General features: G+C 37.0%; 2 protein-coding genes across 2 annotated transcripts in view; one reads left to right on the forward strand and one right to left on the reverse strand.

Annotated features, from left to right (window-relative positions):
- The first annotated feature begins 317 nt into the window (after positions 1 to 317).
- LOC124265882 (phosphatidylinositol N-acetylglucosaminyltransferase subunit A-like) lies at positions 318 to 16,762 on the forward strand. The gene is made up of 13 exons (XM_046700733.1): positions 318 to 602; positions 1,607 to 1,763; positions 3,065 to 3,187; positions 7,860 to 8,035; positions 8,691 to 8,741; positions 8,776 to 8,849; positions 9,716 to 9,823; positions 10,551 to 10,657; positions 10,868 to 10,950; positions 11,259 to 11,344; positions 11,923 to 12,106; positions 13,277 to 13,376; positions 16,453 to 16,762. The coding sequence occupies exons 1-13, from the start codon at positions 586 to 588 to the stop codon at positions 16,510 to 16,512; spliced, it is 1,326 nt and encodes a 441-aa protein (XP_046556689.1). The 5' UTR covers positions 318 to 585; the 3' UTR covers positions 16,513 to 16,762.
- Positions 16,763 to 17,386: 624 nt separating this feature from the next.
- LOC124265901 overlaps positions 17,387 to 19,419 on the reverse strand; it is an 83,540-nt gene continuing 81,507 nt past the window's right edge. The window contains exon 36 of the mRNA XM_046700754.1: positions 17,387 to 18,919. Within this exon, the coding sequence (XP_046556710.1) occupies positions 18,812 to 18,919 (108 nt within the window). The 3' untranslated portion in view covers positions 17,387 to 18,811. The remainder of the gene's footprint in view (positions 18,920 to 19,419) is intronic.

Genomic DNA, 19,419 nt, shown 5'->3' on the forward strand with positions numbered 1-19,419 from the left:
GTTCTTTTCTTTGCATTTCATACATAAATATAACCTTTCATATTATTTGTTCTGCACATTCAGGCGCGCAGCAAGCGAATTTGTTCGTGTTAGCCCGATAGTTTGCAAAGCTTTGCATTCAGATAGTATTTTTAGCAACAATCATGTGTAAGCCCTGGCTTTTTTTTAATGATTTTTAAAAGGTGGGAACAGCGTGTACGTTTGACTTGGCCCGTTTGCCATAATGTGCTGGTAACATATGGTTATTGGTATTTCCTGGTTCCGATGGGTGACATTGTCCGTGTTTTAGAGCTCTTCATTTTTGGAAGTACATAAACCATTCGTTTCCGGGTTATGATTTTGACAACATCAACATGTGTTTAATGTTGTGTTTCTTATATACAGAATCATTGCATACACGGAAAATTGCTTTAACTCGATTCTTGGAGCTCTACTCAACTTGAAAACTGTTTCGTACTTTCCGCGGCCTGCTCACCAATGACTGTAAACCCAACAATTCCTTTGATACTGAAGTTGTCTGCTTCGCAGGTTCTGGAGTGGAAGAGGACTTTCAGCGTAAACCTGTTTCGTTTCTTCTGAGAAATAATGAAGCACAACATATGGTAACACACTTTCTGTATCTTAAACAATGAGTAAATCTTTCCAACTAATTATGCATTTATTCCCTGCCGAACAGACAGCTGACAAACAGCTGAGAAAAACAGACATTTTCTTACGGTCCACTAAGGAAATCAGCAACGAATGAGGGACCATTCATAATTTATGACTAGGTGGGGTGATCATGATTTTCTGGAGATGCATGTACAATGTGAACACACACACACACACACACACACACACACACACACACACACACACACACACACACACACACATAAATTGTGAAGGGTCCCAATGACAGAAATTGAAAACTGACACTCAAGATTCCAATCCATTATGTCATATTATTGATCATTAAATCATTTTGAAATATTGTTACAATCATATGTCACAAACTTGTACAAGGAATACACTCATCACAAGACGACAGACATAACATACTGGTTTTGTTTGTCCTGGCCACTTGCTGGTAATGTTTAAGTTGAACAACAGATAAGAAACTAAAGTAATGACAAACTAAAATTAGCAGTCCTTGTGAAATTGTTATAATCTCAGTTTTCTTTGACGTGAACTGTACATATTAAAATTTACAGATTGATTAGTATCATGACATTAACATAAGTCCCCAACTCAGTGAATGCTACACTCATACAGCAATTACTGTGTCAAAAGTATGTCAGACAACTCAACCATGAATACACAGTGCCGTTTAGAAAGTGGTCAAATGTAAATATGTTATATTTGGGATTACACTTTCTCAGTAAAGTACAGATTAGGTGCCTGACTCTGAGGGTGTGGGTTCATAGCAGTATGGACTCCTGTACTAGAATCTGTACTTAACTGAGATAGAGTAATCCCAAATTAAACATATGTAACTCAACCATAGTGAACATGGAAAATGTCTACATTGTCTTGATGGTTGACAAATGTTTGCTTAATTTTCAATGTAATCAATGTAGGGGAGGAACAAAGTCAATCATCTAGGATGACTTTGAAATCATTTCAGCATGGTGTCTGACTTCTTCTACCCCAACATGGGAGGAGTGGAGAGTCACATATACCAGCTGTCTCACTGCCTTCTGGAACGTGGACACAAAGTTATTGTCATCACCCATCTCTATGGCAACAGACGAGGTGTCCGGTATCTTGCAAGTGGTTTAAAGGTAAGCTGGAGGATAAGATATTCAATTCATGGAGCATCAATGATTATTTCAACACCATCTTTCAATGATCGGTTGATATAAAAGGTCACTGGTATGTGTCCTTACTTTAACATTTTTAGTTCATAATCTTGCAGTAAAACTAACAGTATAACTAAAAACAGGGGCCTGAGAAATCAGTTATCATGGTTATGCTATGCTGTGCTGTCATGGTTATGTTATGTCTGTGACTTTATGTTAGTTATATATTGCTCGGTATTTGCATTTTCTTTTAAAAATGTCATCTTTGACTTATTAGTTGACCACTTTGTCCAATTACATGTAAAATGAATGTGAAGCAAGTTTAACAAGGTTGAGTTGTCACCTCTAATCATGTTGATTTGCTGCTGACTGAGAATGTTGCTCAGACTTGACTTTTCTCACTTCAATTGGCATGTCTAATGTGCAGTATTTGGGCTTGTCAGGGATCAAGTATCAGTTTACTGTATACAATATTTCACTGTAGAGCATTTATTTTACACATATATTTTATAAGATCTAAAGTTGTTATCACACAATTATAACAATGGTACAATCAAGTTTTGCATTTATTTATATCCTGGTTAGTCCTTTTTCTCTTTGACATAAATACTCATGTTTATGGATGTCATATCTATTCTTGCTCTTATTACCGTATGTGTAAGCTCGTGAGATATGGATCAAATAACATGTTATAATCACATGTTTTAAGATTAGTAGGGATGATTCTGATGCCATTTTCACATTGCAATTATATTGCAGTAGTAGCTCACACTATTACAACAATGTTGTGTTGGTAGTAGTGAGTGAGTTTAGTTTTACGCCACACTCAGCAATATTCAAGCTATATGGCGGCGGTCTGTAAATATTCAAGTCTGGACCAGACAATCCAGTGATCAACAGCATGAGCATCGATCTGAGCAATTAGGAACCGATGAAATGTGTCAACCAAGTCAGCAAGCCTAACCACCAGATCCTGTTAGTGTGTTGGTAGTAAAATCAACTTTTAATCTTAGTAACTATGTTAATGAGTGTCATGGAAATGAATAAATTATTGCTGACAATTTCAAAGGCAACTATTTTCACCCTTGTAACTACTCAAACAGAAAGGCATTAAGGCAAATCTGAAGTTGTCATAATGCTTGCTAACCAACGCAGAGGTTGGGTTATGTGGCAAACAATTACAGCACATTAATAGTCTGATATAGCAGTACACTCCTGAAGATTAGAATCTGTGAATTGGATTCATGCACATTCCTGACTGTGATTCTTCATTGTAATTCCAGGTGTACTACTTGCCGTTCCCCCCTTTCTACAACCAGTGCATACTGCCAACAATCTACACCACCTTCCCCCTGCTGAGGAATATATTTATAAGAGAAAAGATTTCAATAGTTCATGGACATTCTGTAAGTATCCAGGCGCGTAGCAAGCCAATTTTTCCGTGTAAACCCAATAGGTTGCAAAGCTTTATATTTGATAGTATTGAGGACTTGTCCAGCTTTCATTTCAAAATCATGTGTAAGTCCGGGCTATTTTACATAATGCTAGCCACGCCCCTGATGTCACTATACAATGAAATCTGTCAGGTTTGAATGCCAAGGCGGCATTGTCAAGTGATTGTTACTCTAGCTCTTGTTTATTTCTGGTGTTTTTTTGTTTGTTTTGTATCTGCTCATCTTAGGGTATAAGAAAATTCTGAAAATTAATGAAAATTGCGGTTCAGTTTCATTTCCATAATATTTGTGAGTATTTTGATGGACCACACTGATTTGAATGTTGAATGCTTCATTTTGACTATGCCAAGCTTGTTATCTCATTCCCTGTATACATCAATCGCACTTTTGAGATATTGAAATATCATATTACAAATTTTCAGAGTTATCTCCCTTTGAACTGTTTTGAGAATATTTCAGTTATGTCCCATGTTATGTAAAATATTTTAACAGTTAACTGTCAATATTACTCAATACAAAATTTCGATGTGAAACATTTTACAGTTCATTTCTTTTTCAAATATTTATGCGGTTTTGACTTCTGTTTATATTTGTTGTAAGGCAGATTTTCTGAACATTTCAGTTTACTAGACATTGTCGGGCTTGTTGTCTGACTTATGCTCTTAAGTGTATTGTTGGGTGTGTCAAGCATACAATGCAACTTAATTGGACCTGTGAAAATTTAACTCTTTTGTGTAAAACTAGTGAAATACATAGAGGGACATTCGTGACCCACTCATATTATTCCGGGACAAGCCGAATAGTGACTCGTGCCTCTCTGGAAGGATTTCATTTTGGCGTCTGAACATCAGAACTACTTTAAACAAGAACGATAACTCTATCTGTTTCATTCCAATGTTTCTTTATATCACCAAAGCACTCGTACATTGTATTGCTGGTTTTGATTTTACTTATTCATTTTAAAGAATTAAACCTCTTTGATACAACTAAAAGAAGGAGAAAAACATATTTGTTACAGACATATTCTAATGTATTTATTACCAGCTGTTCACCTTATATTTACAATTTAATCATCACAAATGGCAATTGTTTTATTGAATATGCGAAGAAATATATTTAAAAAATCAGCTTCATTAAATCCCAAAGCAGATACTCAAAAATGACTATAAAATATTTCTCAAACTGAGACCGCTTCCGTGGTGTAGTGGTCATACCAAAAGATGTTAAAATATTGTACTTGTTGGTCCCTGCCTGGCGCTCGGCATTAATGGGTACTGTTACCTGAGGGTGTCCGCGTGTTATACCCTTCTCCCTAGGCAATCTGTCTATCCACTCTTGTTCCGGGGATGATGTAACTAAGATGGATAGTCAAAGATAAGTCTGGTATGTTGTTCAAGTCCATGTATTTTGGAAAGAATTCTCACACAAAGGTCCTCAGATATTGCCTAGTTTTCCTGGTCTACATACAACACAGATTCACAAACCTCATGGAAGAACTTGTTGGATTCTTGTACAACTCCCAATGTTACAAGTTCATCTGAGCCATTCTCTCAATATACAAAGAGAACCTCTCAAATCAATGGTGGGGCCCAGAATTGTGCACTCTTTCCCAGTCAACTAACAAAACAGTCTTCATAACAATTTTGGCTCCTCCCCCTGAAATAATGTCCTACCCCATATAAAAATTACTCATATTCCAGCTGCACCACTGATTACTATTATTTCCTCTCTTCCAAGACTTAATCGGTACCATCAAATTCTTCCATTATAAATTACTTCGTTAGTGAGCTTAAATCATTCGTGAAGCATTCAACCGAATAAAACTTCAGACTGGCAGGCGCCAGAAGATGCTTAATCGAATCATTACGTGTGTCCCTTTTCTGATTCTTAGTATCTTAATTACCAGTAATTTCCTAAATGGTATATGAGTCACCCGATCCACATGTTCCACTCATCTCCCTTATTAGATTTGTTGTATGCAAGGGAAATGAATCGATATGAATTTGGTTACTCTGGTCAATGCACTTTCCAAGCACAATGACACTTCTTAACTGAACTTCAAATTTTCCTTAAATATTTACCAAATGTATTTTAAGTTTTCAATTCTAAATATCCTGGTTATAGTACAACAAGGACTGGTCTCCTCGGTCTGTAATGTGTCTGAGTGGGGTATTCATGCTTCACTGCGGCATGGTATCTCAGTGGGCTAGCACTATAAAACCAGCTCAAGTCTGGGCTAGTACAAGCAGCTGCACATACACATACACACGCATGCACGTCGTCATATGAGCGAAATATTCTCAGGCACGACATTAAACCCAATTTCACTTCACCTCACGTCAAACTGAACATTCGTGTAACCTTGCTGTCATACCCCTGGTGGAATTTTAAATGAATTCGATGAAAAAAAATGAATGACCGAACAATTTCAGACTCAAATATTCCCAGAGATGTGAAATATATGCCCAGTGTTAAAGATTAAAGTTGATTAGTTACATATAGATATAATATTATTGTTTTGAAACTCGCACCATTCGTGACCAACTTGTGTTATTCCGGGACAAGCCGAATAGCGACTCGTGCCCCTCTGGAAGGATTCCATATTGGCACATGAACATGAGAACTACAGTCAAATCCCGATGAGTGGAATGCCGGTGTCTCGAATATTATGCATAACTCGAAGTACCTGTCGGTCCCGACCATTCCCTGTTATAGTTGTCATCATATGAATACCGGTTACACGAATTCGTATCATAAATACACACGATGACTCGAGAAGGAAATTTGGTCCCATGAGATTCAAACAACAGCAATCTTGTATACATAAGCCGAAGTCAGTCAATGAGAAGTTGATTGGTGTAGCAAACTGATCCAATTAACAAACCAGCTCAGCTTACACCTTTCCGCCATTGACGGGTGAGTTCAAAAGGCAGATTAGTGATTTTACGGAAATCACTGACTGTGCTAATCAGACTGGAACTGATAAGGTGCCCCTATTAGTGATAGGGAAATCATTAGATAAACAAATGCTTAGGCGGAGGAATGAGGACTGGATCATCATTTTTTCTACCCTCATAGACATACCTATGTCACGAATACATCGATAAGTCGAATTTATTACTTGGTCCCCAGCGATTCGACTCATCAGGATTTGACTGTACTTTAAACAGGAACGATAACTCTATTCTTGTTTGATTCCAATGGTACTTAATATCACTGAAGTAATCATACATTGTATTGCCGTTTATGTTTTTAAATAATTAAACCTTTTTGATTCAACTAAAAGAAGGTGAAAAACTTATTTGTTACTGACATTCTGACGTAAATATTACCAGATGTTCACCTTATGTTTCACATATGAGATTTGTTTTATTAAATATGTAAATAAAATTTATAAAAGCTACATTAAATCCCAAAGCAGAAACTCAAAAATTACTTTAAAATATTTCTCAGACTGAACATTCGTGATACTTGCCATCATACCCCAAGTGGAATTTTAGATGAATTCGCTGAAAAATATATGAATGACCCCTCAAAAAAGTCAGACTATAATATTTCCAGAGATGTGAAATATATTCCCAATGTTAAAGATTAAAGTTGATTAACTACATGCAGATATCGTCAAGTATATTGTTTTGAAACTCATAGCGATTTATAATTACATTTCCTAAAATTGTTGGAAGCACACGTACAATTTCCATAGCAAGCCCGCAAGATCGTCAGAAATACCCTCAGTTGGACCCATGAGAGCCGTTATGTCAAGAAACGCACGTGCATGTATTTTAATCTCTCACTGTGATTCTTATAAAAAAATTCATAATAGGCAGAAAAATCCTGTTAGTTAAGTTCTTTATACTTTCAATATGACGATTTATATTTTTCATGATATTTTAGACAATAACATAATGCCATAAACAATTTAAGAAGTCAGGATTATTTATATCAAAGCACGGCAACCATTACGTGCGTTCTGATTGGTTTGTCGTTCTTATCAAAACTATTATCTGTTAGCATTTATAACAAGCATCGAGAGGGGGACGAGTCTTCTTGGAGGTTACGGAAAGGGGCGAGTGGTGACGAATGATAGAGGGACTGAGATTTAAAATCATGGTTCAGCCACAGGTCTGTGAATTATCTCCCCTTTGACCATTATTTGTTAGGGATTGTAGTGATTGACTCATCATATTCTTTAAGCTTCTTTCAAAGGAAATTGGTTGTTTCCCAAACTAAAACTAATCTGAAATTAGAGACTAAAACTAGTCTGAAATTAGACTTCCTTTTCTTGTATTTTTATGTAAAAGAAGATTGTTGGACACATGGAATTAGAAAAAAAGAAAAATTAAAGTTGTTGTCTAGTTTGACATATTTGACATTTCAGAAATAAATATCAATGATATAAGGTTAATACTTTTCAAAACTCACACAACTCATTTTGTACCATGAATAGAAACTAAATGAATAAGATTACAAATAAATAAATAAACAAATAAATAAATATATAAGATTAGTTTCACTTTTTGAGTCAGAAGAAACACAGCCAACATAAAACAATATCATGACAGAATAATGAACACAAAATGTCGATGCCTGTGTCTCTAAGATATCTTATGTATTGCTGTTGCAGGCATTCTCCACCTTGGCTCATGAAGCCATGCTCCATGCACGTACACTGGGGCTCAAGACTGTGTTCACTGACCACTCGCTGTTTGGATTCGCAGATGCCAGCTCAATTCTCACAAACAAAGTGCTCAAGTTTTCTCTAGCTGATTGCAACCATGTGATATGTGTCTCTAATACCAGGTAGGTATAGGAGTTGCTGGTATGTGACAGCACTCAGTAAATAATGTAAACTGTTTATCATCTTACAACATACAGGATGTTTGGGTGCAGACTTGCAGCTTCATTCAGTTTGTGTATGAACTGTTTACGTGATCTGGGTTCAAGTTATTAAAAGAGACTGAAATTACTGCAACTTGTTTTTATTTCATATAAACTATACATTCATTTGGGAAATGATTTCAAATGAGACAATTCAAGGAGAAAAATACTATACAGTAATTGGTTGCAATATACTATCACTATCACAATAGTATGTTGCAGTAGACTATCGCTATTGAAGTAGCTGTTTCCCCCTTAATAGTCACCATCACAATTTACCCCTAATTATTATTATCAGTGTACCCTGACTGTGTATCATCGTAGCCTAATGATATGAATTGGTGCACAAACAAATCACCAGTGGTTGCTTCACCTAAACTAGTTATTATCTCCCTGACATTGACTCGGTATAAACTGCCTTGCTTAGACAGATTTCACTGACAATACGCCATTTTGGAAGAAATATGCTTGTCTGAATCAGTTCTCCCTGTGAAGCACATGCTCTGACCTTGTGGTGATGTACTTTCTGATCTTGTGGTGATATACATTTTCTGTATTTTGTGTGCCCTTGTTTCAGTAAAGAGAACACAGTGTTGAGAGCTTGGATCAACCCAGAACTTGTGTTGATGTACATTGTCATACCCCTAGTAAAGAGAACACAGTGTTGATGCTATCAACCCAGAACTTGTTTCATACCTGTTTCTGCCTGATCCAGCCAAGAGGACTCCGGATAAAAGTAAGTACTCTGTTACCATAGTTACCAGTGGTTGCACATTTCATAGACATGTACCTGACCTTGGATTTTATGGTTATAGAGATCAAGGAAACGCAAATTCTTGTTTGACAATAATTTGGTGAAAAGGGCATAGTAACTTGATCCACTCACTGCCTTGAGTGGCCTGTTTTTACAAGCATGGGTTGCATTTCCGGTTGATATGGGAGGAGACCGCACAGTAATGCAGGTCTAACACGTTTACATTTTTGTTGATATGGTGCAGACAATATAATCAGGACAAGGGATGAAAGTCTTCACAGCCAATTAGGTGGCTTACACAACTGGTCAATATGTGCCCCCTTTCAAAGTCTAGTGTGATTTCAGTATTTGTACATGTTTCCATAATATAACATATATCATACACAATTATTTTGTCCCCACAAAATCAGCTTTGTGTCAAATGAAATAAATACATTATTGAACAGCTAGACTGTTTAGATTTCTATTGTTATTTGAGCCTGTCTGAAATCAGCACACCATACCAGTGTGTACTGGTAAACAAGGATAAGTTGGACCGGCGCAGAGAACACGTTTACGAGAAGTAGGCGGTGCACAGCAATGAGCAAACCCATTTGGTTTGTGAAAGGTAGAGCAGACGCCGTAGGCTAGTGCACATGCATTGCATGACGATGAAATTGATTCGGCGCGTAGCTGCACACGCCTTGCTCATAAGACTGCAAGTTGCACTACACTTGATCGCGGACAACCTGGGGCCCCTTCGCCAGTGGGCAGCACTCATACATGCTAATATGGGTCAATTGTCAGGTGGGTGCTCAACTTATCCTTGTTTGCCAGTAGGTTGTTATGTACAGTGTTTTGTGTTGCAGTCACGGTGGTGGTGGTCAGTCGGCTGGTGTACAGGAAAGGCATGGACTTCCTCGTGGACATCATCCCCCAGATCACTGCCAGGCATCCCAATGTGCAGTTTATCATTGGTCAGAGTTGATTGTTATAGTTTTAACCTTTTGTATTAGTTACACTGAACAGTCAGTCCACATTTATCCATATAAGATTAGGCAGTTGCATGTCCATCCATCTGCCTGTCTGCCTGTCGGTCCATCTGTCTGCCTGTCCGTCCATCTGTCTGTCTGCCTGTCGGTCCATCTGTCTGCCTGTCCGTCCATCTGTCTGCCTGTCCGTCTTGTCTGTCCGGCTGTCCATCTGTCTGCCTGTCCGTCCATCTATCTGTCTGTCCTTCCATCTGCCTCCATCCATCTGCCTGTCTGTCCGTCTGTTTGTCTGTCCATCTGTCTGTGAACTGAGGGAACTGCTTCATATTGTCATGTATGTGTGTGACTGTGGTTATTTACCTAAGGGAACCTTTAATCATGTCATGTGTTTAATGTTTCAAGCCTGCTATCTTTTATCTCTTTTCACTCTCATCATACTTGAATGTTTCAAGGGGAACTGCATTCTGATCCTATTGTCAGTGTCTAAGTTTGAACTGCATTCGGGTCATGTGTTAAATGTTTCAGGGGAATTACAGTCTGATCATATATGTTAAATGTTTCATGGGGAACCACATTCTGATCACCAGTTAAAAATGTTTCATGGCGATCTGCATTCTGATCATGTGACAAATATTTTAGGGGAAATTGTGTTCTGATCATATGTTAAATATTTCAATAGTAATGCATTCTGATTGTTTGTTGAATATTTCAGGGGGAGACGGACCAAAGCGTGTTGTCCTGGAAGAAGTGAGAGAGCAGTATGAGCTTCACGACCGCGTCTTTCTTCTCGGATCACTCAAACACGACCAAGTTCGGGATGTAAGCTGCAACTGTTTTCTCATTTAAAACAATTTTGATGGTGTAGATGCAGTAATTTCAGCTAACTTGTCTAGTTTTCCTTCAGTCATGATAAATTATTAAAGATACTTAAATATATCATAAACCTTGATATGTATCCAGGACAAGGTTTCCAGTCTTAAATTCAGTGACATATTAACGATCAGAGATAACAAATGATGTTTTGTTTAGGTTCTTGTTCAGGGGGATATATTGCTGAATACTTCCCTGACCGAAGCTTTCTGTATTGCTATAGTGGAGGCAGCATGTTGTGGGTGAGTCTCTAATTGTATGTGTCTATAGCTTCTGTCCGCCAGTCTAATAACTTTTCATTTCTCTGATTTGACTGGAAGGATAAGCCTGAGACTTGAATTTGTTTTTTCCTGTTTAATTCATAATACTTTTGTTCAAAATGTATAATTTGAAAATGTTTTACATGTTTAAAGAATTTCTCAAAAGAAAGATGTGCAAAAGGAAATGCTGAAGTGAATATTCCACCTTGTTGAATAGTGTCTACAAACTCTCATACACTGGCTTTTTCAGTATTGAGAAATTCAGTATTCCATTTATTGCTGTGTTGTAGGCTCCAAGTTGTAAGTACAAGAGTCGGGGGTGTTGGGGAGGTGTTGCCCCCTGATCTCATCTACCTGGCTGAACCCAATGTCAAAGGTCAGTGCTGAATTCTTTGAAACTGATAGTAGAATCAGCCCCTCACTTGTATCAGCAGTTAAATCAACTATGGCCGTACTGCAGCTTTGGACGAGAGTGTGGGACTGACTGTCACAAAATGATTGTATACTTTTCTAACCCTTATACTTAGATTTAGAGTAACTATATTCAGTTTCTCTTTATGAAAATGGGGCGGTGTGGCTTGCTAGTGGTTAAAGCATTTGCCTGTCATGACGAAGACCTGGGTTTGATTCCCCGCATGGGTACAATGTGTGAAGCCCATTTCTTGTGTCCCCTGCTGTGATATTGCTGGAATATTGCAAAAGCGGCATAAAACAGAACTAACTTTGTGAAAATACCTTCATATTGTCAACCATTGGTTTGCCTGGACCAGACTTTGTTTGGGGCTGCTGTGATAAAACAGGAATATTACTAACTGTTCCATCAAACAACGATCAATGTCTATCACTAAAGATAATTATGCAAATGATCCAATCTCTCTGTTTTCGAGGTTTAAAAATATACCCTGAAACAGTCTGTCTGAGATACTTTACCTACTTCTTAACTTGGCTTTTCAGGTCTGGTCGAGGAACTTGAAAAAGCAATCAGGGACAAACAACTTGGCAGAGTTGTGTCCCCTTATGAAGCACACAAGAGGATAAAGGACCTTTACACATGGCGCAATGTTGCAAAGAGAACAGAGGTTGTTTACAATGCAGTTAGCCAGAAACCAACACGAGACCTTCCTGATCGTCTTTTGAGGTTAACAACCCGTGCCTTTTCTAGTTATATCTCTTCTGGTCATATAGACACTATTAGTCAAAATATCAATATTTCATGTCTTGAATAAATGATTAAGGAGATTGGATACAAAATATCAAGAAATTGCTAAATTTGGTGTCATTTTGTAGAAAAATGTGTCGCGAATTTAATTATGTTATAAAAATAGCAAGTCACCACAGCATTTGTTTGACAAGTGGCACCCCTTTGTGGCACCGTCTATGTCAATAAAGGTTCTCGTTTACTTTTCTTATCCAATATAAGTTTTTTTTATAAATATATTTCAGTATTGATATGAAATAAAGTAGGAAAATAATTTTTCAAGGCAGTATGTAGGATTTGACTCATGAATTAACTTCTAAAAAAACAGGAATTTAAAAAATATTGATTCATCAATGAACAAAAGATTTTTATAAAAACAAGATTTTTTATCAAATGAATTTTTATATAGTAAATTCACACTAGATTAGTATTCAAAAACAAACAAAAATATGTTACCAGAGGGTATTACATTATCTCTAATTAAAACGGCATACCCAAATTAAATTTTATAAGGGGAGATAACTCTTACCCAGGTTTACCTCAGTTAAAATGCTTGTGTGGCCTTTCGTTGTTAGTGTTCAATAACCAAAATGATTAGAAGATAGATAAAGGGATACATAAAACTAGCAGATACGCTTACTCCTACTGTCACATCCCGCCGCATACAGTGTGCGCACAAACAAAGGTATCCAACCTCTTTAAAATTTTCGGGACGGTGGGGTAGCCTAGTGGTTAAAGCGTTGGCTCGTCACGCCGAAGACCCGGGTTCGATTCCCCACATGGGCACAATGTGTTAAGCCCATTTCTGGTGTCCCCCGCCGTGATATTGCTGGAATATTGCGAAAAGCGGCGTAAAACTAAACTCAGTCAGTCTTTAACATTTTCAATCAATAAAATAGCTCTTTCAGCTGACCAATTAGTTGTGCATATTTGCATTTTAGCAAGTCCCAGACTTCAAATATTGTTGGTTGGGTAGCCTTGTTTTTGCTTATGAAGGAATGGCATTGATTCCCGAAGTGTGTACATTTGTGTGTCCGCAGGATGAGTTTGCTGTAATAAATAACCCAACTTCTAGTGTGATAATGTTGATTTAGGGCTGTTTCACTCCAGGTACTACCAGTGTGGCCCACTGTCAGGGAAGCTGTTTGTCATTGCTGCTGTCCTGAATGTAGCAGTCTTGTGGATTCTGCAGTGGTTGTGGCCTGATAATGTAAGTGTTACCCATGAATTCTGTCTGGAAAAACTCTTAAAGCATGTTCATTTGTGAAAACTTGGCTTTTGACTAGACTATTAATGGTGGGTTACTGCTATGTGCATAATAAAATATACTCCAGACTCTTGTGAAAAGTATGTTGTGACAAAGCCAGGTTAAATTTGTTGAAAAGTTGCTTGAGACCTGATTGACAAAGCTATTGATTTAGGAAGTTATTGAGTCATTTTCAAGTACAGTGTACTCTGTCAATACCGGCATCAGTCGGGACCAAGTAAAAATGCCGGTTTTGACAGAGTGCCGGTTTAGCTAGGTTCGCTTATGACGCCTGCGCACTCGGAAGTTCGCTGTCGTACTGTCACTTTAGCATTAACAAAATGTTTGAATAAGAAACAAGGCAGTGACTGAATGCACATTCATGTTGTTTAAATCAAATAAAAATGTCTGAAATCTCTTATTGAATTTCAACTGATCATATATTATCGGCAGAATTAAAATTATAAACTATTTTTCACAATGTTATTGCAAACAACGATTCTTGTTTATGCTTCGGCAGCGGGTCTACAATAGCATTGTCAAAGAGCAAAGTAACGATGTTTCAAACATCGAGGAAATCATTAAATAAATTGAAATCAACAATAACATTCATAAAAGTTGTCAAACGTACATATAAAATTACTATTTCCATACTTTTGTGCGATCATGCAATGTAAGTCAAGTCACTGACAAGTTACATCTCGGCTTTCACACGATGCTTAATGTGAAAATATATGCATGAAGCATTTTTGTCATAGGCCATAACCTAGCACGCTATGTCCAATAAGTTCCATAATTTACGTATAGGTAGCGATGTCTTTCTTAATATGTTCAGAATAGCATTATTTTACCCCAAAACTTTCGTCTTAATCTAAAAGTTTTGGTTTACGAGAACGGTATCCATTTCCATAATATGATTGGCTGCTTAGGTCACGTGTCTGATTTTGACCAATCACGACCCTTATAAGCAGAGTGTAGTGAAAAAGCGTCGTTAGAAACCAATCTTTATCCAATAAAATCGCTTCTTACAAATGTGAAAATACTTTCGGCAAGAGTACAGTGATATTGTTGATGTTCAGAGCGCTCGAACGATACACGCCATCAAACGATTAAGCCTCTATGTAAGTGACACGCGTGCCACTCACTAATTAACAAGAAACTGATTGACACTTCCCGCTTCTGAATAATCTCGAGTCAATACCCGCTAATCAACAAAATGTAAACACTTGCTTGTTTATACAGTCAAGCTGCCCACTACATGTATTAATTACTCTGGGTAAGTGTTACGTACCACTCACTGATTAACAAGATACTGATTAACAGTTTCCGTTTCTGAATAATCTCGGGAGTCACAGCGAATTGTGTTGTTACATCATTTGGACCTAATTGCATCAAAGGGTTACGCCGTCTTTCATGTGCCGGTTTTTACAGATTCGTTTTCATAACAACTTGTTCGTTGGGACTGAAAAACAATGCCGATATCCTGAATAGACAGATGCCGATGTTTACAGAAGTTTCTAAATGATAATAACGTGCATTTCTGCCGGGACTGAAACTTTGTGCCGATGTAGACAGAGTGCCGGTGTTAAGAGAGGCCGGTATTGACAGAGTCCACTGTATATATAAATGCTACATTCTCATGCCTCCAGTGTTCGTTGAATCCAATTTTAAGCCAAGAGAAGCAAGAATAACAATTTCTGAATGAAAATGACATTTGCCCATCCACAAGTGATAGTTATGTTATCGTCACCAACTTTTCTAGCTGTAGATAGACACCTGTAAGTAATGTAGTCTGGTCCAGTGATTGATGTTACAAGCAGGAGTCCATGCCATCAGGCAACAATGGCACTCAAGTCATCAGTTAACACCGTAATCCATGCATCTCTACTTCAGCATAGCATTTCTTTTTGTTCTATTAACTTGATGGTTTAGTTGTGGATGCTGTTGTTATCCATGACAGATGCTGCTTTTCAATGAAGAAGTATTATCAAGTTTCATATGAGTTAGGGACCATTCATAATTAATGGCTAGGAGGCATAATGATGATTTTAAGGGGGTGTGGGGTTGATGTACATATTATTTTTTTGGAGGGGTAGGGGTTGGGGTGTCATTCACATTGCACATGCTTCTCCATGAAAATCCATTATATGGAATTCATGCACAGAATGTTGTTTATACTTTATGTAACCAGTTTGCTTCCATCAAGTTCAGGTAACCATGATAAAGCTGGAACAATGCGTACTGTGATGCTGAGCAACATCCTCTCATTCTTCCATTCACTTTTAGTTGTTTTTTAAGAGTATTTTGGGCTTGACAAGGTACTTGTAAGATGAAGCAAGTTGTGCACATGGCAATGAGAGGGATAAACTCTGTAATGCACTAAACATATCAGATCCAGGAGCAGATAGACTGGCCTAATAGATTGGAATAGATTTTTTCTGGGACAATTTCATGTCATTTTGTATACTTTTTCCAAATTTTATTCTGGTCAAACCCACCTAAAGTAATAGAATCTTACAATGTAAAGTCTATACTGTATAGTTATTTCCTTTGAAACATATATACCAGCTTTGACTGAAAGGATGGCATGCTTTGGGGATTGTGTGATTTTGGAGGAACTGTAAGAGGCCATATATTGGAGCTTCTTCATAACACAGGGAGGGCAACAGGAAAATCTATTTCCAGCTGAAAACTTAATATTGTGTCATCAAATGGTGGGTTCAGGGGAATTTTGACAATTCATGGAATTGATCAATTTGAAATAAAATCAGCAGAAATCTACGGATTAGCAGAAAATTGCCATAACTGACAACAAGTCTCCATATCAGCAGTGAAGCATTTCAGTCTCTTAAATTGATAGGACTAAGTACAAAATAACCTTTTGATGTTTTGAATAAGGTATTTACATTGACGATTATAATCTTTCCAAGTCTGCAAGGTTGCATCTACACATAACGGTGGCGTTTTAAGAATCATGTTAATCTACAAAAATAGCTAGGTTGTCATGTTATTAAAAGTATATAATATTTCTAATTTTCAGACAATAGAAACTGCTCCTGTATTCTCCACACCTGTTCCATGGAAGAAGACAAGAAGATGACATTGCAACCCATCACTGTAATATTTAAGTGTACATATAACTTATTACATCAGGATCTTTGACAAACTGGGTTGAGCAACATATGGTAGTGAAATAATCAAACTGATTTCAGTCCTACACCCTGGCACACCTGCCAACATCAACTCCAGATGTGTATGCCATTTGGTATATAAGCATTTATTGCAAATACCCAGTACTATTATATATTTTTATGGATTTGTTTCATAAAATAAATTCATATTTTCCTATATATATATATTTGGACTATCTTGTGTTGCTTTTTTAAAGAAAAGTGTGAATAATGTACTATAGTATAGGACATATTATGTTCTAGGAGAGATACTATCATAATCAGGAAAATGTGATTTTAGAATCATAACGAAACTTTTTACCGAATGACTAAAAGGCTATAAATATGAGGAAGAAACGACAGTTTATGTTAAATGGTACATTTGGTGTCTTTTTGTTCATCTCATCAACACCCATGTAGATCCAGGTTAGAATTGATCTTCAGTAACCCATGCTTGTCGACTAATGGGATCAGGTGGTCAGGCTTGCTGACTTTGTTGACACATGTCATCGTATCCCAGTTGTGTAGATCGATGCTCATGCTGTTGATCACTGGATTGTCTGGTCCAGACTAGATTATTTACAGATCGCCGCTATATAGCTGGAATATTACAGAGTGAAGTGAAAAAGTAAACTCACTCATTCACTCATCTCATCAAGCAACAATGAAAATATTCATCATTTGATTCAGAGAGTGTGTACTTCATCAATATACTGTACATTAAAGTATCACACTGAAGACTACAAGCCTGTTTCAGAAAGGATGTTCAACATTCCTCAAGCAAATACAAATGAAACAAGGACAAATTTTAAATATTTAATTTTAGCTTGACATCTTAACAGTGAGCAGTTCTTGGTTACAACCCCACCATAGATTTCCATAACAAAAATAACTCATGCAATAAACAGGAACAGTTTCTTCACAATAAATACTTGATAAATAAAGGCACTCATGAAAATAGGGAAAATATTCATTCTGAGAGAGATTACATCCCTCATGGTCAATAGTTCATAGATATTATAAAAGTTATAAGTAATCTGTCTCAAATTGAATACTTGGCCCCAAAACTCTGCAGTTTATGTATGTTCACGTAAAAAATATTTGAAAAGACATCCTTCGTGGGCCAGTATTTTTAAAATAAACAACATGTTCATCATAGGAAGTAACTATATCACGGCTGAGAGTCTGATCGAAATAATTGCAGAAATGACAAAATGAGATTCTTGCTTTCAAAATTTGTCATCCCAGTATTTTCATTACCTAAAATGTTATTCAACTGAACATGCAAAAATCTTTTGTCTACAAGTGAGAAGTAGCATTTTGTGATTACGTTCTGTAGATCGTACCTCATCAGACTGTCAGACTAGATCTTAAGCTATGTTTACAACAATGTAGTTTCAAACTTTTGGACAAGAACCGTAGCATATCGCCCACAGCTACTTTATCCAAGCATCAACTTTCAAAGATTTACTTCACAGAAACAAAGAGCTTGTGGCTAAAGGTTCATTCTGTAATGATGAAGATATTAATGAAAATGCCTCTTCTTCAATGTGAAAAACTAAATCTTCTGAAATATCACCAAGTTCATGATGGTTAGAATGTAACATTAGGTGCAAATACAAGAGAATCAGAATCTTTGTCTGATTTACAAACATAACTTCTGTGCAAGTTGAATTGATATTTTGACATCTTTCACTTTTGTAACATTTGAGATCTCCTGTTGCATCAGGTGAAAGACAGAATGATGTAACTAGAAACCTACATAATACAAATTCCAGTGCAAAGTACCAAACATTTGTTGAAAAAATAACATCCAAGAATTAATATATGTATGCTTGTCACCCACACAATTTCAACTTTCTTGAGACAGTACGAGATTATGAGTTGCTAAGAAATGTAATGGTGCAATTGTTCGTTGAAGTAACTTCTTGCGTTTCCAGAAAGTCAGAAGAAAAAAGAAGTGACATACACATTTCATGAGAACCACTTCAACAGACCACAATGTCAACAACCTTCAACAAGAAATTCAACAATATCCTTTACACCATCACAGTCATTGCTTAGACACAGAATTCACAAGGAATTCACGAAACCATTGACACATTGGTCAACATAACAATATATAAGGGAACAAATCTTCATGGAAATCATGACGCCATCGGGATCACACACAGAGAACTCTGGCACATGAGATAGAATGTCTTCAGCAACATCCGACTCTTTATCAGTTTATTTGAACTCGTGTTTCGACAGTGAAGCAGCCATTGACTGGTCAGGGAGAGGCTTAGTGTATCCTTCCTTGCCCATGAGCCAGTAGGTAGTCATCACTCCCTTGCCCTGTAAGAGGGAATAATCATCATAAAAATAATAATAATAACTGTGCCAGGACCACCCGACCTCTGCTGCATATCATTATTCAATCTATAAAACATAATAATAATAACAATAATGATGATGATGGGGGTGTTGATAACTCTATTACTTAGGCGCCGTCATCTATCCACTACAAATTAGTTATAAGTGCCCAAATAAAATAATACAGTCGAGCACCGTTGTCTCGATATTCATGGGCCCAAGAAAAAATAGTATGTTTTGATTCAAAACTATCATCCACAATCAGTAGTGTTTAGTTGTAACAGTGAGTACTTACGGATTAAATCCTTCTTAATTAATCCAATTAAATAACAAACAAGTGACACCTTCAACTTAATTAAATCCTAATTAGTTTACACTACCGCGATCCCAAACAAGTCACACCTCAACGTGTTTAAACAACATCCCTTTGGTTCATGCCTCACCGTGTGTAAACAACCTGAATTCAGAGGGATTTCTTTGCA

This window comes from Haliotis rubra, unplaced genomic scaffold (genome assembly GCF_003918875.1).
Source record: "Haliotis rubra isolate DU_JTF1 unplaced genomic scaffold, ASM391887v1 Scf122, whole genome shotgun sequence".
In the NCBI taxonomy this organism is placed as follows: domain Eukaryota; kingdom Metazoa; phylum Mollusca; class Gastropoda; order Lepetellida; family Haliotidae; genus Haliotis; species Haliotis rubra.

Bases quoted from the DNA above. Each gene is read 5' to 3' on its own strand.
- LOC124265882 (XM_046700733.1), top strand. The intron at 9,824-10,550 runs GTCAGAGTTGAT...TGAATATTTCAG, and splicing joins CAATGTGCAGTTTATCATTG to GGGGAGACGGACCAAAGCGT. The intron at 13,377-16,452 runs GTAAGTGTTACC...TCTAATTTTCAG, and splicing joins AGTGGTTGTGGCCTGATAAT to ACAATAGAAACTGCTCCTGT.